Source organism: Lytechinus variegatus, chromosome 3 (assembly GCF_018143015.1).
Source record: "Lytechinus variegatus isolate NC3 chromosome 3, Lvar_3.0, whole genome shotgun sequence".
NCBI lineage: Eukaryota > Metazoa > Echinodermata > Echinoidea > Temnopleuroida > Toxopneustidae > Lytechinus > Lytechinus variegatus.
The window spans coordinates 69,516,939-69,544,415 of NC_054742.1; the positions used below are offsets into that span (position 1 = coordinate 69,516,939).

General features: G+C 36.9%; 2 protein-coding genes across 8 annotated transcripts in view; one reads left to right on the forward strand and one right to left on the reverse strand.

Moving 5' to 3' along the window:
• Positions 1-27,477, reverse strand: part of LOC121411799 (ankyrin repeat domain-containing protein 26-like) — a 77,675-nt gene that overhangs the window by 41,493 nt on the left and 8,705 nt on the right. For 4 of the 7 annotated variants that reach the window (XM_041604661.1, XM_041604660.1, XM_041604662.1 and 1 more), the window contains exons 1-9: positions 7,196-7,308; positions 6,496-6,577; positions 5,043-5,221; positions 4,488-4,620; positions 3,394-3,474; positions 3,000-3,098; positions 2,298-2,382; positions 1,257-1,370; positions 563-589 (exon numbers count right to left, since the gene is read on the reverse strand). In XM_041604661.1, the coding sequence (XP_041460595.1) occupies positions 563-589; positions 1,257-1,370; positions 2,298-2,382; positions 3,000-3,098; positions 3,394-3,474; positions 4,488-4,620; positions 5,043-5,221; positions 6,496-6,524 (747 nt within the window). In that variant the 5' untranslated portion in view covers positions 6,525-6,577; positions 7,196-7,308. Of the gene's footprint in view, positions 1-562; positions 590-1,256; positions 1,371-2,297; positions 2,383-2,999; positions 3,099-3,393; positions 3,475-4,487; positions 4,621-5,042; positions 5,222-6,495; positions 6,578-7,195; positions 9,151-10,562; positions 10,748-11,706; positions 11,744-12,387; positions 12,408-13,090; positions 13,140-13,671; positions 13,794-14,344; positions 14,376-20,612; positions 20,676-21,279; positions 21,661-23,592; positions 23,666-25,297; positions 25,329-25,989; positions 26,139-27,477 lie in introns of those variants that run through there. The other 3 variants (XM_041604656.1, XM_041604657.1, XM_041604659.1) reach the window with 3 other exon arrangements.
• On the forward strand, positions 16,084-18,718 carry LOC121411801 (E3 SUMO-protein ligase ZBED1-like). Its single transcript, XM_041604664.1, has one exon. The coding sequence runs from the start codon at positions 16,612-16,614 to the stop codon at positions 18,121-18,123; it is 1,512 nt and encodes a 503-aa protein (XP_041460598.1). The 5' UTR covers positions 16,084-16,611; the 3' UTR covers positions 18,124-18,718.

The window sequence follows — 27,477 nt, forward strand, 5'->3', positions numbered from 1 at the left end:
TATAAAAATATAGTAAATAGTGGTATTAAAATACGAGCTGTGATTGGCTAAATTAGTACCACGTGACCTCCCTTCAAAAAGTCATATGTACAATATAACTTTTTGGAGGGTAAAACCTGTGTTAAATAAATGGGGAGAATAATGGCAATGCGCATTTAGCCGGTAAGCCCTGCGCATCAGTATTTAGAAAACCCGTGTGGTGCGGGGTTGAATTTTAATTTTATAGTGACGTCACTTTTTCCTGACCCGTGCAACAGTACGAATGTTTGACATTCAGCCAGCCTCCCATTTGCTCGCGTACAACAAGCTAAGTAGGTGTTGTACAATTTACTACAATAAATAGTGAATGTTCTATCATACAAAATTACTGGACTATACGAACTCCAAATATAACATTATCCCTCGTGCAGGTCTTATTCACCCTTCCTTGGTGAAATAAACCTGCACACTTGGGATAATTATATATTTGTCAAATATATAATCCAGTATATTGTACAATAGATTGTGAGCTATTTATATCATATATTCATCAAAAACTGAAGATATGGTACTGCTGACTTACCTTTTGATACTGATACTTTGATGTTTCCTATAATGAAAATGGGTGAAAGAATAAAATATATATAGTATATCCTTGCTGGCTGATAATATAATAGAACACTTTGATTGCACACAAAACATGAAGTGCATAAAATCATTTTTCAAACAATCATTACCCACTCCCCCCCCCAAAAAAAAGGGAGGGGGATGTATTGATAATCTACTTGATCTAAAAACTTTTGTTCCCAATCCCACAAGACTTCCTTTTTAATAAGAAACATACACAAAATTCTATTTAAATGGACCTTCAAAAGCACAATAGATGTATATCTTTATTTTCTAAAGGTTACAGACTTGTGCATATTTCTTTGCAGTTGACTTGAACAATCTAAACTGGATCTGACGTTTTGCAGCATTTAAAAAGAAGGGAAGAGATTAAAGATCAGAGGAAGACTTAGGGGGTGTTGCAAGAAAATACTTGCGATCAATTGCAAATATTCTGTTGCAATTTTACAACTGATAGATCAAAGTTATTTATAGCAAATCAGATTAAACTTCTTGTTTCAAGGAGCAGATTAGCAATCAATCACTAATTTACAATTAACTGCAAGACCTATGATTAATTTAGAGACCAAAAATAGACTTGCAATTGATCACAAGTTTCTTGCAACACCCACATTAAACATGCTAGAAAATTCTACATCTCAAATACTTACATTTTGAAACATCTTCTCTTTCTCTTCCTGATCTTGTAAGATATCTTGATGCATCAGCCTGGCATTCCTCTCGCTCATTGCTTTCTTTCTCAGCTCATCTCGCTCTTCCTCCAACTGAATAAATCATATCATGTAGAAAATCATTATAACAGCTCATTGGTAAATTATCAGCCTGCTAATGCATAATACATATCCCTCATTCTTCTTTAATTTTTAAACAATGAAATAAAATGGGATTGGACACCTGGATCAGACTATTAAAGCCCTCTTTTCACTGCAATAAACATGAAGATAAAAATTCTCCTAGGAATCCCCTTAACCTCCAATTAGTATGGCTTTCAATGTGTGATTCATTTAAGGTTTATAATAATTGCAACATACCAAATATTTATCTCTATTTATTATGACTAGAAACATCACTTCATTTTAAATATATATGAAACATTTTCTTTTCATGTTCTATATGCATTGTGCCATTCTGTGAAAATTTCAGTATATGAAAAACAATAATAATGGAAAGACAACTAATAATCTTGTATCCAACATATTAATAAATTGTGTCTTGTTCTCCTTCACTCCAAAATCTCATGTGCTAGGTCTCATGAGCATTGGTTGGAAACCGAGGAAGTAATTTGACCCACTATATTTCAAACTTCATTAATTTTACTTTTATTAATTCAGTAAAATATTTGTTATGAGATGAAAACATCGAATAAAAATAAACAATAGAAGATGATCAGTTTGTGGAATAGCCTTCCTGAAGACATGAAAAATGTACCTCTGTCAAAACTTTCAAAAATCTTCTAAAAACCTTTTTTTTAACTCTAAGCTCTTTATGCTCCTTGAGCACTCTACAGAGTGGATTTGGCACTTTATAAGTCACATTATTATTATCAATGTCACATGGCACAATATCTTAATTTGATTTACGATATATTCAATATAGACTACAGAATTAAGATTACCAGCACATACATTATACCATAGCAATAAAATTTTTTAAAACATACGTGGATTACATTATTGTCTTCTAAATTTTACCTGTTTGATAAGATTAGCTGCTGATTTCAGGTCTACTTGAATGGTCCTTGCTGCCAGCTCAGCCCTCTGCTTAGCTTCAACCTCCCTAATAATGTACGGTGAATTAATAATAATGAAAAAATGAGTGTGCATAAATAACTTATTCCTGAATCATTGTAACTTACGCATTTCCTAACTTGCAGCATAACCTCCCCTTGAAGTAATCAAATAAATCAAAATAAAAAAATAAATAAAAAGAATAACTTGCTAAATAAATACATAAATGAATGAATAAAAAAAATACATACATTCATAATTGAATATATAAACCTGTACATAAATAAACACGTCTTGAGTTTATGAATAAACTAGTAAATATATTGAATTACATGAAACATGAAAACAAAAAATCAAATAACAAAAAAAATGCAGCTACAATGTCTTTGAATAAGAGATTTACTGACATATGTAAGACCACCTTTCTTCATTGTTTTCATTGTTCTATTCTCCAATATTTCACATTTGTATAGTTACGGGTTATAGGAGAAAAACAAATCAGACTTAAGAGAAATTAAGAGAAATTAAGAGAAATTATCCCATTTCAGGTTCTGCCCTCTCAGACCAGTCACCAGTTTCAAAAGTCACATTATTACTGAGATTATAACAATGAGATCAATGGATAGATAATCCAGCAAATGCTTAAAATTGGTAACAAAAACTTACTTAGTGAAGGCTTCTTCTCTTTTGATGAGTTGTTCTCTTGTTTTCTTCAAAATCAATTCGGCATTACTATGTTTCTCTGTCTCTTGGTCCAATCTATGCCTGTACAAATCATAAATAATATAGGCAATCCAATCATTTGAGTTATTAAGGTTCAGTGTTGAACATATTTGCCAGTTGAAACAGTCTGAAAAAGAATTTAGACTGAATCCAATAAAATGACCATCTAAGTAATTGTATGCATGAATACAAAATATCCTTAGTAAATACTTACATATTCATGCATTGGCATAACATTGGTAGTATCAAAGTACTACTTATTAAAAGTTAAACCAAAACATATAAAACATTAAAGGTAAAAGACAAAAAGATGTACTTGAATAGTATCAATACTTACGCATAATTTCTAATCTGGGATTCCAGATCCAGTATCTTGGACTCAAGTCCTGCTTTCATCTCACTAACTGCCATCAGCTTGCTGTTTGATGGGAATGAAATATAAACAAATAATAACTTTCCCGTAAGAGAAGATTAATTGCATAACCTTGACATGAAATGGGTTCTGTAAAATATGAATGTCTGATCCCTTATACATGTATGTTGGAAACTTTCGGTTCATTTGAAAAGTTATATTCATTTATGAAGTGAAGCAAGAATGGAAAATATGGGGGTCAGACATACATAAAAGTCTTACGAAATTTCCCAAATGATGTTTTCAAACTGTTGACAAACGGCAATGTCTCTATCAAGATGATCTTTGAAGGTCATCAGGAGTGATGGCATACAATAAAGCTGTCGAGACTCCTCGGCCTGGACTTCTGCTCCAGGTCATCACTTCTAGAATAAGGTCCTTTTAACGACTTTACCTAACCTCCAGAAAGATTACTCCCCTCTCTCACTTTCCAATGCTAACTCAATCTCTTCCACTTTCCTTTCCCATCAACTTTTGTTTATTCAGTCATCAAAAGAGTCCTGACAGGACTGACTTGGTGAACCGTAAGCTTCTTCTGTGTTAATGCTGATTGTGTGTATCACATCAATGCAGAATAGTTACATGCATTTCTTCATTCAGTGATGACATTTCATCTTTTCATGTTATACCAAAAAATTGCCACTAAAGACAACCTACACTTGCAGGAGTGGCACCACAGGGGGTAGGGAGAGATGATGATTAAAAAAATATATACTTATAACAAAGATGATGATGATGCCCCCCACCATTTAAAATTAAAAATTAACATCCCCAGTTAATGATGAACCTGTGAAAAGAGCATGTAATCTGGAAGTGGATGGCATAAAAGGAAAAGGAAGACCAAAGATTACATGGAAAGATACATGTCTATGGTAAAAAGAAAAGCAGTACAGTTGGTCTGAACAAGGAGGATGCTCAAGAGAGAAGCAGTAGAAGGAGGGAGTGTCAACATGGTGCGAGAGGGAATAGGCTGACTAGAATACATGATACCTGATGATGAGTCAATGATGGATACTTACTTGTAGAGATCCTGTTTCTCACTCTGCAGTGTCTTACACCTGTTCTCCATATTCAGCCTTGAACTTTTCTCACGGTCGGCTCGCCGTCTCATATCACGCAGTGCTTGCTGAAACTGCATGACGGTTGCTGCATCTGGAATAAAAAATATAAAAAAACAGGTACAGTTTAGATTTTTGAGGGAAAAGAAATCATATCTTTAAAAGAAAAATCATATACTAGTATCTAATCTGGAATCATCCATGATACATCGACTTGGATCCTGTATAACTTGTCCCGCCCCCCCCAAAAAAAAAAAAGAAGAGAAAATAGAAGTGAAATGTGTACTAAAGTAATAGAGAAGTTATACATGTGTGGCTTCAAAGATCATGGTCGCATTGCTAATGATCGACATTGCATTAGTGATCTCAATATTTAAATGCTCATAATTTGGTAATTATTCATTCAATCTTCCTCAAAATTTTATTGATCTGGATTTTTTTAATATGAATTCAAAGAGTTTCAAGGGTTTCAGTTCCGCTCAAGAGTGACAAATTAACGACTATGATTCTACATACCTAGAGTTGTATCCAGTGACCCCCTGCGGTATGCTGGTGAGGGGTGCAATAGGGGTGGAGGCCAGGAGAGGTAGGGTGCCAAGTTGCCCCCCATCATCTGCTGCTGATCCATTGCCTTCTTCACTGCTGGAGTAATCCAGGCCATCTCCTTCGTTGAGTATGCCCATCCATTCTGGCTGTTAGTGAAGACAAGATTAAGTATTGATAAGACAGTTTGGCAGGTGATGAGAGAGAGGGTGGGAGAGCCTGGGAGATAGAGACATAGATAGAAAGGTAGTAGAGAGACATGGAAATAGAATCAGAGAGGAGAGTGAGTGAGTGAGTGAAAGAAAGAATGAAAGAGGCTAACCTGACCAATATTGACAGAGATATCAACAGAGAGAGAGAGGCAAGAAATAGACAAAAAAAAAAACGACAGGAAGAAAGAGATTAGCAGAGACACAGATGCAAAAGGCCAGAGACAGTCAGCCAGAGAGCACTTGACAGGCAAATATAGGAAGAAAAATAGAGAAAGGCAAAGAGTGGAAAGAGAGAGGCGGGTAGACATAAACAACAGACATGCAAAAAAAAACAACTATAGTATGCAACAAAATTTCCAGTTCATACATGACATGAATGAAATCAGGGGGGTATTCTGTAACTCTTGTCATAAATTTTGTCATTTCTCTCTGAGATGTGACACCGCTATGATTGTCACAAATTGGTATTCTGAACATTGTCTTTTCCCTGTCATATCTCTCAAAGTTCCCACCCATCTTTTCGGAAGCAAACCAATCAAAATCATCGTTAGTTCCCAGTTGGAGCCCTTCTAGCCAGGAAAGCCCCGTGGCAAGTAGGGCGTATCCCCAAAACAGTTGCTGGCATTGCGCAACTACGCGTATATTGATGCGCTTAATTACAAAGAGAGACAGGGAGCTGTGAAGAATTTTAGAGAAGTATAAAAGTAAGGAAAACAGAGAAAAAAAGGAGGAATAAATATGTAGGGCCTAACTAATTGTAGCATGAAAAAATAATTTTGAAAATTGTCATGGAAGATGAGTGAAACTAATACCACAATCTAATCTAAATAATATAATTGTTTGCTTGACATTCAGTCGGCATGGTATCGGGGTATTTGGTACTAAAAGATATGACAAAATTTATGACTGCTACCCCCCTGTCATAACTTTTGTCATATCTTTTGCTTGTATAAAAGGATTACGCGCATTTAAAGCCTCTTTTTTTTGCTGCGCGCTAAAGAGAAGAGACAAAATTTATGACAATTTTTGTGACAAAAGTTATGACATCCACCAGAATACCGATTTTGTCATATCTCTGAGATAAGATAAAATATGGAGAAAAGACAATGTTCAGAATACCGCCCCAGGGTACACTCATAATCTATTTGTTTAATGATTATTGCTCACAGCTTTCAGGTAAAATATCTAATATAATTGAGAGATTTAACACTAACCTGTTGCTTCTTATTTGAGTTGGCTGCATTGTGATTGAGAAGAGATGGTGGCAAGGAGCTCATCAGTGGTCGAGATTGAGGTCTGAAGAAAACAGGGAAAATGAAGAAGAAAAATTATCTCTGTGGAATCACAAAAAAATAACCAGTTGAAGATATCCTGTTTTCTGAAATCTCTACCAAATTTGTTTAGAGCATCTGATAAGAATACATACGAAGGGCTTAAACTAATTTTGATAAGCCTCAACGCTTCTCTCATTGGCCTTTGAAATGTGTCGTCTTTATTTTTTCCATTTGTGATTTAACATAGTAATGTGCCATATAAAAAAGTGACCTTGTCTTAAAAATATTGAAATGTAAGGTCTGACTTACAAAACAATATGAATGTAAGTAGCCAAGGAGCCAATGCTGTAATGCCCTCTCAGATGACTTGGTATTCAAGATTTAAGTAGACACTATCAAACATGTAGATTCAACCTTCATAGTTGTTCATAAAAGCTTTCTCTCAAAATGAATATAACCAATAACCAATTATGAGGTTAATAATAACTGTTGGCAATTATTCATGTATTTTTTCATTCAACTACATTCAGTGAGTAAAGTGCACCCTTCTTAAGAGTAATTGCCAAAGATTTATTCTTAATGAGTGGATTACAACATTAACAGAATGTAATGCCAATAAACATGTACAAGTGTAACTTACACGATACCCGAGTGATGTCCAAGCTCTGATGTATTATGTAACTTGATGAAGGTACCATCTGTTCCTGCAGTCATTCCCATACTCTGTCCCATGGAGCTGTAGAGAACAGGATCTGTCATCTCCATCTGATCCTTCTCCATCTTCATCGATTCCATCTCATGGGTCAGCTCGTCAATCATTCCGTCAAACTGGCTGATGGATGAGACAGTATCCGACCTTTCCTCGTCCATCAGCCGCCTCTCGATATTCTGCTGGTAGAGGTTCAGGGCCTGGTCCACGCTGTGATCTCCACCAGTTTCCTGGAGTCTCCTGGGAGGCATTTCTGCAGGACGTGCAACGCTCTGGTCCCGCTGTTTCCTCTGTTCTTCCATTCGCAGTCGCATCATTTTCTTCATCTCCTCCAGCTCATTCCGCTTTTGCTCCATCTCCCTGGTCCTATTCATGAGTTGCTCGCGCTCTTCCTGCAGCTTCTGCTTCTCTTGTTGGAGCTCCTCCTTGGCTTTAGAAGCCAGTTCTGCCTCCTTCTTCAACTGCCCTTCAAGGTCACTTGTGGCATTTAGGTTATCATTGTGCTTCTCTTGCATAGTCTTCTCCATATCTTGACGTTTTTGGTCAAGCTCCCTCCAACTCTGTTCAAGCTTAGCTTTCTCTTCCTTCATGGATCTCTCCAGGGTTGATATGTGGGTCTTTTCCTTGATCTGTTGATCCTCAAACTCCTTCCTCTGCTGCTCAATACGCTGCCGTTCATCTTCCAGCCTCTTCCTTTCATCCTCTAGATGGTGTGCTGCTGCTTGACGATCCGCATCATCTGCTTCACCAGCTGATCTCTTTTTGAACAATTCATCCTCGAGCTGTTTCCGGACATCTTCATGCCTCTTCCTCTCATCCTCCAATCTCTTCTCTTCCCTCTTGAGCCGCTCTTCTTCCAACCTTTGCTTTTCTTCTGCTTCTTCCTTTGCTGCTTGCATTTTCTTCTTTTCCTCCTCTTGCTGTCTTCGCAGCATCTCAAAGTGTTTCTTGAGCTCATCAATCTTAATCTTCTCTTCTATTTGTTTTTGCTTTTCATTATCCAATTTTTCCCTTTCTGCAGTGAGCATAAGTTGAGTTTGTTGCTTCTCTTCTTCAAGTTGTTGACGTTCCTTTTGTCTGGTTTCCTCCTCCTGTCTTCTCTTCTCCTCAAGCCTCTGTCGCTCTTCCTCCAACTTCCGTTCATTCGATTTCCTTTCTTCTTCTAACCGTTTCTTTTCCTCTACCTGTCTCTTCTCTTCCAACTGTTTTTCCTCCAAGAGACGTCTTCTCTCAGCTTCAATTCTGCTCAGCTCTTCTTTCCTCTCAGTTTCTAGTTGCTTCTTTTCTCTTTCTCTTTCATCAGCAATTTCTTGTTCAGCTTCTCGTTTCCTCTGGGCTTCTCGATTCCTTTCTTCTTCCACCTGTCTCCGCTCAGCTTCAATCCTCTCTCGTTCTCTTTCCAAGTCCATCTCCATCCTCTCCCTCTCCATCCTCAACTGTTCTTTCCTCTCTGCCTCCCTCCTTTCTTCTTCCTCCCTCTTCCTCTTTTCCTGCGCTGCATTTTCTGTTTCAAGTCGCATCTTTTCCTCTTCCAACTGCTGCTTCTCCCTTGCGAGCTCTTCGTCCATTCGTTCTTTCTCTCTTTTCAACTTCTCCTCCTGTTCTTTCTGCTTCAGCTGTTCATCCTTCCTCCTCTGCTCTTCTGCTGCTTGCTTCTCTCTTTCAGCTTTCTTCCTCTCTTGTTCCACTTTCAGTCTTTCCTCTTCTAATCTCTGTCTCTCCTCTTCATTCTGCTGTCGCTCCAGCTCTGCTTGTCTGGCCAGTTCTTCCTTCTCCTTCTGGATCTCTTCCTCTGCCTCTCTCATAAGTTTTTCTTTCTTCCGTCTCTCATCTTCTTCCCACTGCCTCTGTCTTTCCTCTTCCATTCGCTGTTGTTCTTTATTGACCTATGGAAATCAAAATAGAAGAGAGTTCACACTCTAACAGAAAATTCATGAAAAGACATGAAAATTCAACAACTTAGAAAACCCAGGCCTGCCAACATTTAAAAAAAAAAGTTATAATCAGACAGTGCAAATTTTTCTGCTTGATGTCAGGTGTGTCTCCCTCACTTTTTTTTAAATCAAGCCATGTTTTAATAGCAGCACTCCTATATTTAAACATTGAGAAATTACAAGGGTTGAAAAATTGTATTACTCTTACTTCCAAACCCCACCAAATAAATATATATATGGGCTGATTTATTGTTTCATCTTAAAGGACAAGTCCAACCCAACAAAAACTTGATTTGAATAAAAAGAGAAAAATTCAACAAGCATAACACTGAAAATTTCATCAAAATCGGATGTAAAATATGAAAGTTAGAGCATTTTAAAGTTTCGCTTATTTTCAACAAAATAGTTATATGACCGAGCCAGTTACATCCAAATGAGAGAGTTGATGACATCACTCACTCACTTTTTCTTTTTTATTTTATTATATGAAATATGAAATATTTTCATTTTCTCGTCATTGTCATGTGAAATGAAGTTTCATTCCTCCCTGAACACATGAAATTCCATTATTTTAACATTTTGTGCTTCAGGCAAGGTGGTCCTAGTCGTCAAATTCGTAAAAATTGAAATATTGTATAATTCAAACAATAAAAACAAAAGAAATAGTGAGTGAGTGACATCATCGACTCTCTCATTTGGATGTAACTGGCTCGTTCGTATTACTATTTTGTTGAAAATAAGCGGAACTTTGAAATGTCATGACTTTCTTATTTTACATGCGATTTTGATGAAATTTTCAGCATTGTGCTTGTCTGATTTTTCTCTATTGATTCAAATTAAAAAATTTTTGAGGTGGACTTGACCTTTAAATAAATGGAAAAACGGAGTGCTCTTATTTAGTTAATAAAAAATCTTAAAAACAGGGTAACTCCTGGAAAAAAAAAGAGTTGTAGGCAGGCCTGAAAACATAAACTTGTAAAGTTTCAAACAATTAAATCTTATCATTGCTGGGCTGATGGTACCTCCTACCTCAAAATACAAGAAAAATCTTTCTTTCAATGGAAAGATAACCTACATATTATATCAAGTAACCTCAAGTTCAAACATGTCAAAGGGCTAACTTTCCCATCGGATATGTTATTGCAGCCTGGTGTCTAATTTTCATAGAAGATTTGTAACATCATCTCCTTCTCTCCCTCTCTTGTCTCCTGCCTCCTCATTTCTCCTCCTTGTCCTCCCTTCCTCTCCCCTCCCTCCCTCCTCCTCTTCCCCTCCTCTTCACATCAACCTTTGCATGTAATTCTAAAGAGTTTCATACATTCTAAACTTTACTTAATATGTTTTGATGGTAAATGTGTTCTTACCTTGCTGTCTTTCTCCCACTCACTTTCCTCCTCTTCTTCTTCCTCCTCCTCCTCTGTATCCCATTGATCTCCACTCTGATAAGGGCTCGCTTGGACTGGTACCTTCTCTTCTCTCCTCTTTCCTACATCCTGTGTACTACTCCTCTTTGCCGGAATGGGTTCAGCACCAGTCTGCTTTGCTGGAGCTACAGAAGGGGCATAGAGTCAGACAGGACTATTTTAATGGCAACTGGCGGCATATACGTAAGTATGAAAACTGTATGCCTTGGATTTGCCTGCTAATTAACATTCTGAACTTATCTTGGGTGGTATCTTAGAAAACTCTTTGTAACTTGTGCACACTTAATGTAAAACTCGCATCACATGACAATGTCCAATCAAAATCACTGTTGTATTAACCTTTTGTTAAAAAACAATAACCAGAAACCAATCAGCATTGTGTTTTCATGTTTGTGTTACATGTCTGTGGCACCGTTCTTATACTAAATTATCTAACCCAATCATTACTATTTAAAAATAGGCCTGAGTTAATTTCCTATATGCCTTAATCAAAGATCTACTATGCATATGATGTCATGATCTCATAGCGCCCTCCCCCAGAGGATATAGGAATATGCGCATACAGTGTTGTCAGAGATGTGCCAGGTCCGGATCAACAACGCATGCAAGGCAGTGGTTTCAGCCTCTAAAGATGGCGGAGCAAGGATGTCAATGCATAAGATCTATGGTAAAACTTGCATTCAGATGTTTGTTAACAAGAACTACATAGAGTGAATTTAAACATCACCTGATGAGAATTAAAATGATTAAGATTCTAATTTGATCCCAAGATTAGGGGAGCATTTCATGAAACAAAAATGTCAGTGATATTCATTAACAACTGATAAAGGCTACTGATATTCTTGCAGCTGATTGGCCTAGATAAGAAAATCATTTCTCTTACTTTTGTTTATGATGTCTCTCATACAAATTCTTATCTTTAGGCAAGTGCCAAACCATAACAATGACGAACAACAGGAAAACTCCAAAAGCCTTGTATAATCTCATTTTATGCTTGATTATAAAGACAAGATACTTTGAGCAATTCATCATTTAGGCTACAGATTTTAATTTCTCATTCATCATATATTAATAGTTGTCTTACCATTTGTATTGGATCCCTCAGAAGGTAGCAAGTTGTCCTACAAACACAACAGATTACAGGAATTATGATGAATGAGAATTCAAGACAAGATTACCAAATGAAATGTTATAATGACCACAAAAAGTCCCAAAGCATGTTTATTGCAAGGTGATAACTAAGCATACATAGATATAATATTCAAAATGAGATTAGCATTCATCCCCTAACCATGAGCTACACATCAAATTGAGATTTCAAGTGTGACTTTTATCTAGACGTTAAAATCTAAGTGAAACACTCACGGATTTCTTTTTTCAGAAATACATTACTAGAATTTTTGAAGCAGTTCTTCATTACAAATATTTTGTGGTCTAGGGGTTATGACTCTCATCTCTCAATGCAAGGATGGAGGTTCAATTCCCAGCTATGGTGTTTTTTTCCTTCAGAAATAAATTTACCCTCGTACTGCACTCAGCCCAGGTGAGGTGAATGAGTACATGGTATCAAGAAATACTTGGAGTGCTTGAGCGCCTATATTAACAGTGTAGCTAGAGCTGGTGTAATAATAGTAGCGCTTTGTATTCTCAGGCAAAAAGTGCTTCATCAATACAGGTATTATTATTATAATTGTTATTATCATACATATAAGAATAAAAGAGAAAACAGAATACTTAAAAAAAGAGACTAAAATGCAATACTTACATCTGAATCCCAATCAGACTCTGAAGAGAGAAAAAAGGCATAAAAATAAAGAGGAAACACATAAATATGAATCACAGAATAATAAGAAATTATAATTATATAAAGAGAAATGCCAGTAGTTGCAGTAAACACTAATTTCATGAGAAAGTCTGTAAAACCAGGCTTGATTGTCAGTATATCATCGAGGATCTAGATCTGGTACAGTTACATAAACTGAACTTTGTGAAATCTTGAAATCTATGCTAAAAAATGTTTACACAGAAGATCACCAACACAGATAAGCGCATGTGGGACAGTGTATTATTATTGCTTTGAATGTCGGCCAGAAGCTTGACCCGAATCCTGTGCTGATTTCTCAGCAATTACACAATTTCTTCCAGAATCCTTTGTCACATATGTTTTATTTATACAAACAGACACTTTGGTGGTCATTTCATTGGATTCTGTTCAAACTCATTTTGATATCGTTACCACAACTGGCATTTACCTTTAAACTTTCAGATGAAAATTCATTGGTCAAGTACAGGAGAAATAAAGGCCAAGCTCCAATGGTGTTAAGTATGTTAATCAAATGAACGATTTGGCATCTATTTTGCTTGAAAAATTTATGTCAAGAATATGACTAGTTTGCAAGGAGTATACTTAATGAACAGAAAGTTATCAAAAAGAAAAGTATACAAGTTTACTGTTCTAATATACTTACCATTTTCATCATCAAGGGGTTTGTCAGCTACTATATCTGGTGTAACAGGCTGCCAAAAAAATAAAATTAAATAAGCACACAATTAATACAAGACATTCATTTTAGTATACTGCTTTAAAAGATTCAAAACCTTGAGTCATGATGAGATTATCACTCATTGAACTGAGCTCAAATGCATGAAGAAAATATTAATAAAAAACTACTCCTTAGTTACACTTGACTCCTTTACCAACACTTCACCATATCGTCAGCCAAGCAGTTGGTCACTTCCAAGACAATACCATTTGGGCTAAACTTATTAGGTCTACTCCATTTAAAAAAATATATACATTTCCCATGACAACCTCAATAATTATGAGTTTTGTGAAAAAGGGTCCCTGGTTCTTAAAACAATATTAACCCATGCCTACACTTTAGTCTTAAATACAACGACCTTCATGAAGTAAAGAAAACGGAAATAACACAAATAGGGAACAAAGGGGAGGGGGGGAGGGAAGGGGAAGGGGTCCAATACTTCTCCTTAATAACATTACATTGATCATGGGGGGGGAGGGAGAAGTGAAATGTACAATTACCCCTACCCCTCTCTTGACTGTGGCTTGTTTATCTTTCTTTGTATCCGTCAGCCAAGAATCGTCTTCCTCCTCGTCGTCGTCATCATCTTCAAGGTCGCTCATGCCGAGCTTGTTCAGCATTGCTGAAACTAAACAAGCAATATTCTCAATTTCACAAAAATACTTCGACTTGAATTTGCAAAACTTCCTGAAGACATAACAAAATGTACCTCTGTCGAAACTTTCAAAAATCTTATAAAAACTTTGCTATTTAACTCTTAGCTCTTTATGCGCCTTGAGCACTCTCCAGAGTGGATTTGGCGCTTTACAAGTCTCATTATTATTTTATTATTATTATTAACCACACATGGTCATTTCATGCATTTCCACATGGCTAAGACTGTTCAGTCTTTTGTTGTTCAAGAACATACAGGTATCATTTAACATATATATCACTAGGGGAAGCAATACTAAGGCACAATTAAATTCCATCATTCACATCATTTTGCACATAATCTGTCATACATCACAATAGATCAAGAATGTAAAAAAATAAGGGTGATAAATATATTCCAGTATTTCACGTAGGTTCATAGGAAAATATTCTTTCACAAAGGGCACTGCTTCTTATAAATATCACCCTCAATGTTGTGTAAAATTCAAAGAAGTATAAAATAATTAATAAACTTTAACTACATACCATTTGGTTTGTTCTTCCCACCAAGACTCAGCTATAAAAAGAAAAAAATTAATTCATATATTTTAGTAACAAGTACACATTTGGATATCCATCAATTATATTATACATAAATCTACCAATTAGGCTTGGGAGCCAGCGCCGGGTAATCGAGTCTACCCGATTCTCAATGCCAGAGTCGGGGAGTCGACCCTGATCTCTGGAGACTCGAGTACCAAGCGGCGGCGGTTCTGAGATAAAGGGACTCGAGTCTTTGCCATGCTCTCTCATTCATGGACGAAAATCGGCCCCAGCGTCGACTCCCAGCGCCGAATCCAAGCACTGAGATAAAATAAATGTGGAATTTGGAGCCGAAGAGTCACATACTTCGAGCAGAACGTTTCTCTGCTTAGCCTGCAGTATACCGTGTGCATTAGGCTCAGTGTGCATGACTGCGTGTGGTATGGGGATGCATTGTGTGTACTGTGTATTTCTGTGTATGTGACTGTAAAATGCCAGTAGAGACCACGTGCGTTGTGTTGAGCGACACTTGTGATTGTATCTTGAAAGTTAGTGTATTGGGATTTGTGTGTGGATTGTGTGAGAAGTTATGAAGGTGTAAGATCTTGGGTGACTGAATAGATGATTGCTCCCCCCCTCCCATTTATGTACTCTCCAGCCCCATGCCGATCCTTCCCCCAAAGCTTCTCTCTCCTCATTCCTTCTTTTCTTCCAAACGTTTTTCCCCTATTATTCTTGTTAATTTCTCGTTTTAGAAGTTGTAATTCACTACGAATTTCATTATAATTTTAATGAAGTTGTTTGTTTATAAATAATTGTATATTTCTGTTCAAAATAAGTTTATTTTTCGTTTTCCTTATTTTATATGAATCATTTACCCCATGTTTCGAAATCAATGATAATCTTCAGGACATTAAGTCTCCTCGTTTATTGTCTCCCCTTTGAATTTAAATTCATTGATAAACAAGCATTCTTTATAATACTATGAGATATATCTTTATTTGCATATCGCTTTGAGTGAATATCATGTTTATTAACCATCCTTTATAATTTTATTAATGATTGAAACGTACACATAAAACTACGTATTTTACAGTTTGTTTGAACAGCAAAGGTATTGTGGGCTTCGAAGGTTCTACTGTATTTTTTCCTTTCCTGAATATTTCTCATCTGGAAAATGTCATTCGAGAGTGTCAATAAATCTTTTTTTTGTGGGGAGGACAAATGAAGTAGTTTGGAGGAGATAACCCCAGTGGCCGGGCCCAGTGGAGGGGGTGTTTAGCAAATAATTTCGCTTTTGTGGTCATTCCCTCCTGTCAGTTGTTCATTAAGGATTCTGATAAAATACACTGTTGGTCATTGTCTCATGAAAAAAATTCCTTAGAATTTTAAGCTCCATCTTCCCTTGGTTATTGATATTTCCAAGAGAATGATGCGTTATCAAACAATGAAGAGTTGTTTTGCTCTAGTCAGTCCAGACACCCGCTTTATTTAGTTATTTTATTTTTCACCAGATAAATTCGTTCGTGAAACTTATAAATGCAGCCCCATCTCAAACTTTGTTTCAGTCTAGCGTTTTTGTACTCCTTAAACACTACTAGTAATCAGTATCATTATGGATAACTTGTTTGCCGAGAAAAAACTCCTGAAAAAACCGGGTGCGTCCAGCTTAATTTGGAACTTCTTTGGATTTGAAGAAAATCCAGAGAAACCAAAAGAGATACTCTCTAACAAACATGTTCGTTGCGTTTTGTGCTCAAAGAAGCTATCGTACGGGTCAAGCACAAGTTCGATGCACAAACATTTGAAATCCTTTCATCCGAGGGATGCTAGAACTTTAACTCAGGGCGCATCTACGCCAAAAAGTCAAGTTCAAGATCCATCAACGACAGCGGAACAACCCATTACCAAGTCGAGTGAAACTGGCCGAACGAACCTTACACAACCTTCTTTGATGGTAAGTTCAATGCATTTTTAAATATTAAAAAATGTTATAGTTTGCAATCATTAAAAGGCGTTGCATTTTTAAAGTGACCCCTAGAAATAAAACGTTTGAAATCACCAATATATTTATATGAACAAGTATTATTGATCGGTAATTATAATTTTCTTAAATTGAATGGAATTCTTGTCAAAAATATTTTCTAAGACATTTCTTTTTATTTCTGTTCTAATCACAGACACATTTCCAATCAGTGACCCCTTATACAAGCGGTTCCGTACGACAGAAGGAATTGACGTCGGCCGTTGCTAAATTCATCGTAACGGGAATGAGACCAATTTACATTGTGGAAGAGAAAGGCTTTCGGGATATGATTAAAGTTTTCGATCCACGCTACAGTTTACCATCAAGGAAAACTTTCTCCACAACCGTCATTCCCAGAATGTATGACATCGTCAGAGAGCAAACTGTCCTACCCCGCCTCGAACGAGCAACTTCAGTTGCCATAACAACGGATATGTGGACGAGCCGTGCTTCTGATCAATACATTGGCGTCACGGTTCACTTCATTGATGATGATTGGAAGATGGGAAGTTTTACCCTTGAAAACAGAGAACTCCCCCCGCCGCATGACAATGAACATATTGCTGAAGTTTTGAGAGCTATTATTGCACAGTGGGCTCTTGAAAACAAAGTCAGTGCCGTTGTCACGGACAATGCCACTAATATCACGAAGGCTGTTCGTGAAGGGTTGTCCCTCCCTAATATCCCATGTTTTGGGCACACCCTAAACCTAGTAGTGAAGGCTGGGTTAAAATGTCGTGGAATACAGACAACACTTGCCAGATGCTCAAAACTTGTAGAATTTGTTCATCGCTCGGCGAAAGCTAAATATTGTTTAGCATCACATCAAAAAAACCTGAATGTTCCCGAGCACAAGCTAATACAGGACGTAGAAACCAGGTGGGGGTCAACTCATGACATGCTGAGGCGAATTCTAGAGCAACAGCAACCGATATCAAATCTATTGATCGAAACAAAGAGGAAGGAGCTTGATTTATCAGATCGGGAAGTGTCCATCGCAGAACAATTAGTTGAACTGCTTCAACCTCTAAAAGAGATCACTGAGTCCCTCTCAAGTGAATCCCAAGTAACTATATCTAACATTATCCCAACAATATGCATGTTGGAGCATATATTTGAAGTTGATGGTAATGATCTACCTGATATAGTAGCAGTGAAGCGGCAAATGTCAGAGAAGCTAGCCCAATACTATGTTGAACAAGATATTCAAGATTTTCTGTCGATTTCCGCTTTTTTAGATGGGCGCTTCAAACGACTCCTCTTTTTTCAAGAGGAAAAGCGAGCCAGAGTTTGTGATGTTGTAGCACGAGAACTAACCGAAAACATTTCAGCCGAACGCAGGATGCATGAACCAGCATCCGATATTGACATCGATGGCGAATCAGAAGGGCAGCCAAAAACAAAAAAGCAGAAGAGTTTGGCATACCTCATAAGTCAAACGATTGGCGAACTTGACGAAGAGGAAAATCTTCCTCGAACTTCCCCCGAGAGTGAGGCACGAGATGAGATAAATCGTTATCTCCGCGAGCCAAAAGTAAGGATGTCTGGCGATCCTCTCTCTTGGTGGAAGTTGGAAGAAGGGAAATTCCCTACTTTGGCTGCCATGGCGCGAAAATACCTGTGTACTCCCGCAACAAGTGTTCCATCTGAACGATTGTTCAGTGTTGCAGGGAACATTGTCACAGCCAAACGATCATTGCTTACGCCCGAAAATGTTGGTATGCTCACATTTCTCCATGACAATACACCAAAATAAGACTAAAATATGATAACTGCAAGCAAACAGCATTTCATATAAGCTAGCAATTATAATATGGCTTTGGGATTATCATGTGAATTTTAGTCTCTTACTCATGCACGCAATGGCCCTGATTTGCTTTGTTAAAAATTGTAACCTCACATGTAAACTTATCCACTTATTAGTGCATCCAGCAGTTTGATGTTTATTATAGTATCTCTCTCTCTCTCTCTCTCTCTCTGAACAAGGATCAACATTTTCTTTTCCCCAAGCTAAAAAGAATCGTCATGTATAAACTCAGTAAATATACTTAATGTACTAAACTATCAAAACGAATTTACCGTTAGAATGAACAGTGGATATACCTGTACTTATTTCCGATTTATTTCATTGTCGACGTTCTTTTGAACGCTGATAAATGATAACACAATTTTGTATGCAAACTTTCAAGTTGTATGATATAAAATGACTTTTCTCTCAATCATGGTATATATTGGAGTTGAAATTGAGATGAAAATGGTTTTAAGGAGTTGTAAAAGATATTCGCTTGTTGTACAAGAAAACATCAGGTATAAACAAGAGTCAGTTTATCCCTTTAAAAAAATTCATCACGCTTTGATTTTTTTTTCTTTCATTTTTTGCTTGCTAGTCTTAAATGAGAGTCTTGCCTTATTGGAATATTGGCGAGAAGTTAATAAAAAAAATTATGTTATTCTGTCAGTAATAAAAGTAGAGATTCAACTATGGATATTTTTCAGTCATATTTCATTTAATCTTAGCTATTTTAATCCAAACATTCATTTTTTTTCAATGATGAATTTCACCTTTGGCCAGTTCGCCATTTTCTTAAGTGACTGAGAACGTAGACTAGTCCCTCAATTCAGGGACATCAACCCTCGGCAATTTGTTTACATACTTTCTTTGTCTCTGTCGTGTATTGCACAATCTGGAGAAGCACATGTTTGGAAATCTGATATTCTTGCGGTGGGGGGGGGGTACGAGATTGCCGCCCTTTTCATTCTGTTTTGGTTTGGCTGCCACATGGCCTCTCTCACTGTGTGGAGAAATTAGGTCAGGTAAAATTTGCAAAGACGTGGATAAGTTCATTTCAATTAGAGGCTTTGCAAGGCCTCCTTGATGGATGATGTACTTTGGAAATTGCCAAATTTGGTTCTGGTAGGCCCTTTTAATTTGTTACGAATCTCTGTAACTGATACGAACGCTTAACAATTCAATGACCTTCATGACATATATCATTTGTATGAATAATTTTTTAGTCTTTTTTAAAATGTGTCAAAAATGTATGTACGAAGGATATTTGTTCAACTTCATAACATTTGCAGGTTATTGTATGTCTGTATGATAAAATAAATTACCTCAGAACTGTACAAATTAAGAACTTTCTTTTTCTTTGACACTGTCTTCAGACACGAATACAGATTTTTCTAGATTAATTTGACAAATAATGGGCTAAAACACTAAATAGTAAACACGCAAAGCTCACATCACAACCAAGTATCAAACATTCAAACTTGGATTAAATCATGGAGGTTCAACCTCCCATTAATCAACTCAGATTAGTCAGATATCGTTCAAGCACCACAATCAATCTATCATCACAACACTAAAATCGTAAACAATCACTTCAAAGAAACAATGCGAAGGTCAAACCACGGTGAAACATGTGCTGTGTGTGTTATCTTTGTAGTGAGTTGATCTTGTGATGATGGGGAGAGAATTTTTGTGTGTGTGGTAACTGTGGTTTATGTTTGCAATGCAGTGAGTTGGATCTTGTGATGACTGGGGAAAGGACCAGGGAGTTGGGAGAAGAACCGAAACAAGCGTACACCGAGATAAAGGTATCTAGTGTAGGGGCATAATTGAGGCATTACTGTCTCAAAGCTCATTATCGGCGCTGGGAGTCGACTCTCTCTGGAACCGACGCCTGGGGCAAGAATCGGAGTCGACTCTCGCCAAGACTAGAACCGCCCAAGCCTACAACGAATCATAAAAATTTGACAATACATAGTACAAGACATATAACTTTTCATTAAGATAAAATTACCTGTATAGAATAAGAGATAAAGAAAAGTTGCGACATCAACTAACACACACATTACTCATGTATGATTTAACATCCTTGTATGTCAAAATTAATATTAACAATAATTCTCATTATATTCATACATAATAAAAATATATTTTGTACATGCAACAGTGTGAATGCAAATGATGTTTCACAAACTCTGAAATCATGACTACACACTTTGAAACATATTGTTTGTCACTGGTCGATTTAAAACTTTGAAACAAAATTCTATTGTCCATGATATTCAAACAAACAGTTTCTTATTATTTCCTTTCTTTCTTTTGTTATATTTGCTAAAAGCAAAGAAATTCAAATAGCCTTATTGGCATTTTGTGATCACATTAAATTTTACCACAAAAATAATGTAAAATATAAGTAAGTACTCTTAAAATAAAAAAAAAATAAAAAATGATATTACCTTTGGTCTGTCATTGTCTGAAGGAGGAAACAGGTCATCATCATCATCAAAATCACTTATAGTCTGTAAAAAAATAGGTTTAAGGAAATTATAAATTGTCAGGAGTAGCAATTTTGTTTTGTCAGACATTCCATTCTGACAATACAATATACACGCTCATGTGGTCCAGTGTTTAGAGCACTGGACTCATAATCGCAAGGTTGTGAGTTCGAATCCCAGCTCTGCCACTGTCTCCACTTTGATAAAAAGGCCCGAGAGTGATATCTGTCGTCTATAACGTCAGCCACTATGACTGATTAACCTAGACGTAAAACGTTTCATAGGTAATTGGTTATATACCAGCTTGGCGTTTACCAGCAGAATGCTGTCCTGCCGAGTTCCTACGGAGTTCAGTTACACAAACAGAAACAGAATTAAAATTATTCAATCTCAAAGAAAATCAATAAAACTTGAATCAAACCGTAGATTAATGGTGACCTTTCATTCTTTAGCTTAACATCTAAATTAGAACTGAATTGAAGTTTCTCCATTTAATCAAAGAAAAGGATCATAACACCTCAGGCTCAATGGAAGAAATACTCAGCTACCTTTACCTCAGCTAGGCTGGACTCAGATTAATCCCTGATCAAAAAAGATGAAAAGAGAGCAAGAAAGTGAAAGATCTTACCCTTGCTGCTGAGATCACGCTCTCCCTTGGAGTAGGGGTAACCGAGGCATCTCCTCTTGGAGTCACATCATTCTCGTCTTCTTCCACATCTCTCCTCTTTAACGGTTTCTTCCCAGGTGATGCGGACGCAGCAGTAGGCGGACCTTTCCTCCGCTCCTTCTCCGGGGACTTCAACCTCGGTATCTTGCTGCCGCTCACAGCACTGACGTCGGATCGGACAGAACGGGTGCTGGTGGCGCTGCGCAGACTCTCTTTGGAGTTGGACCTGGCTCGGGGAATCCTGGACCTGGAGGCGGTGGAGTGGACGGAGGCGTTGCTGTGGATGGACTCATTGTCGGAGTCTTGGCTCATGAACTTGGTCAACTTGATGGGTTTGCTAGGCTGGAACAAAAGTGAAAGCATGATATTTTACCAACCTGAAAAAAAATAGCAAACCGTTGTATAGTTCAGTCACACAATCATTGTCAATATTCAGCATCTCTTTTCCTTTCTCCTCTGAAAACATGTTGGTTACTACTTTATAAGTAGTTTCAAATATTTGAATACTTACCTTCATATCACAAATATTTTTATAATTCAAATGCTGCATACATTTAACATTTAAAGTTAGGTCTGCATAAGTCAATGTTCCATAAATCAAACAAATTTCTTTGATCCAATGAGATTCGGCATAATCGCATTCACTTGTATTGGTCCCATTACTGAAGTGCATAACCAAAAGTTTTACCAGTATCAAGTACAGCCCAAAAGAAAAATACAAATCAACAAAGTACAGAGCTGGATGCCCAGGCACACATATGCACAACAAAGAATGGGCATTGACTGGCAATAAACTGTAATAAAACTTTGAAGATATACAGAAATAGGAACAATATATGTACCAATAAGATTACTTTCAGCAATCATTACTTAAATGGCACAATAAGTTAAGGCTTAAATGGGCATTTACAACCCTGTCACACTCCATTGAATAACACTCAACAAAGGATCTGAGGACAACAACAGGTACTATTATCAAGTGCTTAATGTTTTGCTTGAGTGAGCATTGCTTGTGTGGATCTTTTGTTACTGCTCCAAGGAGAAATATCTTTCTTCATTTACAGACCGAAATTGTAATCCATTTGGTTCATAATTTCTATTTTCATAGATTATTCCCTCCAATCAACAGTCAATTTCAAAGTATAATAGTTTGAGTCTTGTATGAAGTGTTCCTATTTGATGGGTCCTTGTCTACACACAGTAAAAATCCATACTTTAGTGCTGTTATCGATAACCTCTTTATCGCTAGTCCTGTCGATAAACACAAGTTTTTGCCACTAATGCGATATATCGATAACCTTTCTTTCGCTGTCGACTGTACCCGCTATTATGTAGGGACAGTGATTTTCCGCAATCACGGAAAATGGACGGAATTCATGGAAACGGCCTTTTGAAACAGAAAGTGGCTTTCAAACGGAAAACATTTTTTTCCCCTCAAAATGCACAGAACAGCAACAGAAATTACTCCAAATCTCCACAAAATACAAATACTTACTGGCCACAAAACACGATCTCACTTCGCTACAATCCAAACATCGTGACTGCACTCGATTGTATAAAAAACATTCACAAGCACAATTTAGCTACCAAAACAAGTACCAACTAACGTAGAAGCAACACAGCCGTGTGTTGCTGCCCTCTACATTCAAAGATGTAACAGCACAATATCGCAGTATCCTCAGATCCAAAATGGCAGATAGACAAAAGTCGCTGACTGCTCAGAACGATGTCCAAACAGCCCCAAAATTACTGATAAAAGTTCATCCAACCCTAAAATAATGCTAATAACGTGAAAGGTGAGGATGCATTCTCAATCTCGCTGACCATTTTGTCCACTTTTCCCCAACACTGTAAATGTTAAGGCATTTTTCCTCAATTCATATTTTTCCCATATGTACATACTGTATATAACATCAAAATGAATTTAAAAGCTAACCATGATTGTTGCTGTGTTTCCTACAATTTTAATAAGATGTCATATAAATATACATCAAAATAAACAGTAAAACCATTGAATCAGCTGGCATCTAAGGGTTCCATGACGTTTGTTCCATTGACGATTGACCCAATGAAAAATCTGCACATTAAACCAAACATAAAATCTATCTTCCAAAACTAAACAAACCATAATCCTTATCTTTACATTATTCTTAACCAAAACAAATTATAATCCTAACCCTAACCCTATGCCCCTTGAGATATTAAGTCAGGAGCAAATGTCATGTCACCCTTCACAAGAGATTATTTTCTGAGGTTAAAAAAATTGTAACTTACTTTGTTGCTCTTGATCTTGACAGGAGGATCGTCAACTTCAGACGCTGAAGCAGCCCATGAATCGGCTGCTGATCTATACATCACAGAAAAAAAAAACGAACCGGAAATTGAACAAAGTGTTTACCTTGATATCAAGTTTTTTTTATATATAAATGGAAATAATGGAAGCATATTAATGAAGTGTAGGTGAAAATCCATCATAGAATAACATATTTATGGATCTTTATTTGATTTCATTTTTGTGATGTCAAAATTAAGAAGCTCCCCATATTTCATGTGATACAAATTCAGTAAATCCACAATTACAGTATATCACAAGTGCAGGGAATCCTTTTCCTGGTATTGCATTGCAATTTGCTCCACACTTTTTAAAAGGCTGCTATGCATAAAATCTTTGTATAGCATATTTTAAGGACTATACATTACTTAGTTGAGAGCTTTTCTCTTATGACCCAAAATGCTATTCAAATTTGTTAAGCGAAATTATTCCCTGCAAGTGCAATAAAATTACACCGGACCATTACAAACAAGAATGCTCGCATGTGACGTCACAAGTTCATATATATTATTCTTTGCTTAATTCTCGTCATACTTATTTCATTCTGCTTTCATTCAAACTAACAGGATATCAGGGTGGACATTCCCTATTATAAAACAATCAATAAATCAATAAAATTTTGAATATTGAGAATACTCAACTGCGAATGACATGGTTGAAAGGTATTTGAATGTCAACAATTTACGTGAATATTTTGGCAATGACGATTCTAGGATGAGTGTGCCAATGATGTTTCATAAAGCTGTTACAACCTGGCAGCAAGGCAAAGAGCCTTGTTAAGTTTCAAATCAACTTATAATATTATCTATATAGAGAGTTCTAGCGATGCTTTAAAAACGCGTATTTTGGTCTGCATCAATTTCCCGTGCAGAATTAGAGCGTATCCCTAAAAAGGACAGAAATCTGACGAATATCCCATAGGATCCTGTACAAAATTTGCTATTGAATACGAGAGCATATTCAACAGTGTAGAGCACATGCACGAATGCGTGAAATATACAAGGCGTACAGCAATGAAAGCAATGCGATGCGCAGCATTGAGCACAACTACGCTCGATGACGTCATAATGAACTATATAAGAGTCGAATGTCAACCACCAAAATTGATCCTTTGAAGTGATGATGCCATAATGATAAGTGATATGACTATAAATCTAATTTCTCCCTTTTTGGGGGGCGGGGGGGGGGGGGTGATGGGATAGATTATAATAATTATATTGGATGGCTTTATTTCATGAAATACCAGACATATTCCACTCGTTTGGGCCAATATTCCACTCATCTGCGATTCGTGGAATATTTTCCCAAACTCTTGGAATATTTTTGGTATTCCATTCTGAGCCATCCAATATAATATAATTATCCCATCACCGAATCTTCTCTCTTTCAGATCATTATTAATCTACATTAGAGACAAAGTAAAATGGGTAATGTATTTTACAGCAAATGAAAATTGAAATCATAAAACATTGTGACAATAATCAGAAGATGAAATCAATATCATACTTGTTCAAACTATTTGTACATGTATTTTCTTCTGATCTAGGGTATTGGAAAGATTCAGTGTATTTTTTTTTATATTCAACTGCAGTATCTTCTTGTACTTAATTTTACAACAAAAAACTAATGCAAAAATATGACACTAACCTTCCTTCTGACATATCTTCATCTTCATCATCTGTAGAAAAAAATTAAAACCAGAAAAAAATATACAATTATTCATGCTATTCTATTACCATAAGTTGATGTACGATTGTGTAAAAATTCCAATCCATTAATATTTTCCTACCTCATATGCAAACAGGTGCTTCATGAAACATAAAAAAATACCTCTCTGACAAAGAGGATGAGTGGTATATTCCTTAAAATGACACATAATAGTGAATTCATGAACATTAAAACATCCTGGTTGCAAAGCCATATAGAGATGAATTTCAAATCATAAATTGCAAATGACAAGTAATTATGACATCAGCAACAAAAACAATTTTATTCATTTTCTTTACTTGTTACTACTTAAGTTAAAACCAGATAATTTCTTGAACTTCCCCATGTAGATAATAATGGGGGATAGGTAAACCATTCATAGCTTGTACGGGATCTTGATGGTGTAGTGGTTATGACATATCTTTCAGCGCGAAAGTCATCCATACTTTGCTGCACTCAGCCTAGGTGAGGTACACTTTGATCAATGGGTATGGACCAAGTAGTGACTGAGCTACATAGCAATTAAACCAAACGGGTTAAGTTGTAGAGGGTTTTTGTATACCTTGGAAGTAGACCAAGTGGTATTTGACTACTGGTATAAACAGTATACATGTAGATTACATATTACATACCAAAATTATCCATGGCCGGTCCTCCTAACGAGAAACCTAGAGCATCGGTCCCTGCCGTAGAACCAAACATCCCCCCTGTTCCTCCAGTTGATCTCAGAACAGATGCCGGTCTCCTGCTGGATATATACTCATCTATCAGATGAGAACATCTGGGGGGGGAAAAGGAAACAAGAATATTTGTCGAAACAACCCATCTCAGGAGGTGACACGACACACTTGCAACACTTACCCTGGGGCCCGTTTCATAAAGCTGTTCGTAAGTTACGAATGACTTTAGGCACGACTGGTGACCCTTTCTTGTGCTATATGATATATCCCTATATAGCTGACTTATGTATAAGAAGATGTTCCAGTCGTTCTTAAAGTTGTGCGTAACTTTACGAACAGCTTTATGAAACACACCATCCCGGTCTTAATATCTCAACGGGCAAAGGGTTGAAGCTAGGATTGCAATAGAGTTTTTGGTCCAAAATAATGTAAAGATAAGGATTACGGTATATTCCGTTTTGGAGGCTTGGTTTTAGGTTTGGCTTAACGTGCAGATATTCCATCGGAGCAATTGTCGCCGGAGCAAATTGAATGAAATCTCTCTACTGGACATCAAATGGCGATACATGGGGTGATTTGAGAGAGGTGTCCGAGCGGACATCTCTGAAGTTCCATTAAAATCATCAAGGATTTGTTTGGCTGACAAGTACCGGTCTCGACTGCTATTTTGATAATTGTCAGAATATGACAACTTGTCAGTGCTGATGAACTTCATGGAATGGTGCCTTGGACACCAATGTCTTCCACATTGACAACCAAGCATCAGCATATATTTTCTAATTGAGAGCCAGTCTGCTGACTATCAAAAACACTATTCTTTGGCAAAAAGGCATGACACTAAACATTCCAGCGTAGTACTTTGGAGCGTTGTGGCCCAGTGGATTAGTCTCCGGACTATGAAACAGAGGGTCGTGGGTTCGAATCCCAACCATGGCGTAATTTCCTTCAGCAAGAAATTGATCCACAATGTGCTGCACTCAACCCAGGTGAGGTAAATGGGTACCTGGCAGGAATTTATTCCTTGAAACGCAGCGCACGTAACAGCTGCTCTGCTAAAGCCAGGGTAATTATGCTGCATATACTGTAGAGCGCTTAGAGACTTCTGACAAAGTGAGTGTTAAGCGCTATATAACCAAGTATAATTATTATTATTACTTTGGACACTCTTGAAGCCTAACTGATGGTCTGAAACATTAGCCACAGCATCACGATCCCCAACCCCAAGATGATGACGATAGTCACTTATATATATAAACTACACATACCAAAAAATCAGAATTTTCATCATTACTTTAATACTGCGCTATTTCATTAAAAAAAATTAATTCCATAGTAATGGCATAATCATGAGTTTCATTAAGCTGATTGAAAGTTATGCACAACTTTACACAAGCTGTTGGTCTGTAAAATTGGATATCTCTATTTTCTGTTTCAACATGA

What these genes read in the sequence shown, in the direction of transcription:
- LOC121411801 (XM_041604664.1), top strand. Translation starts at nt 16,612, where the DNA reads ATGAGACCAATTTACATTGTGGAAGAGAAAGGCTTTCGGGATATGATT.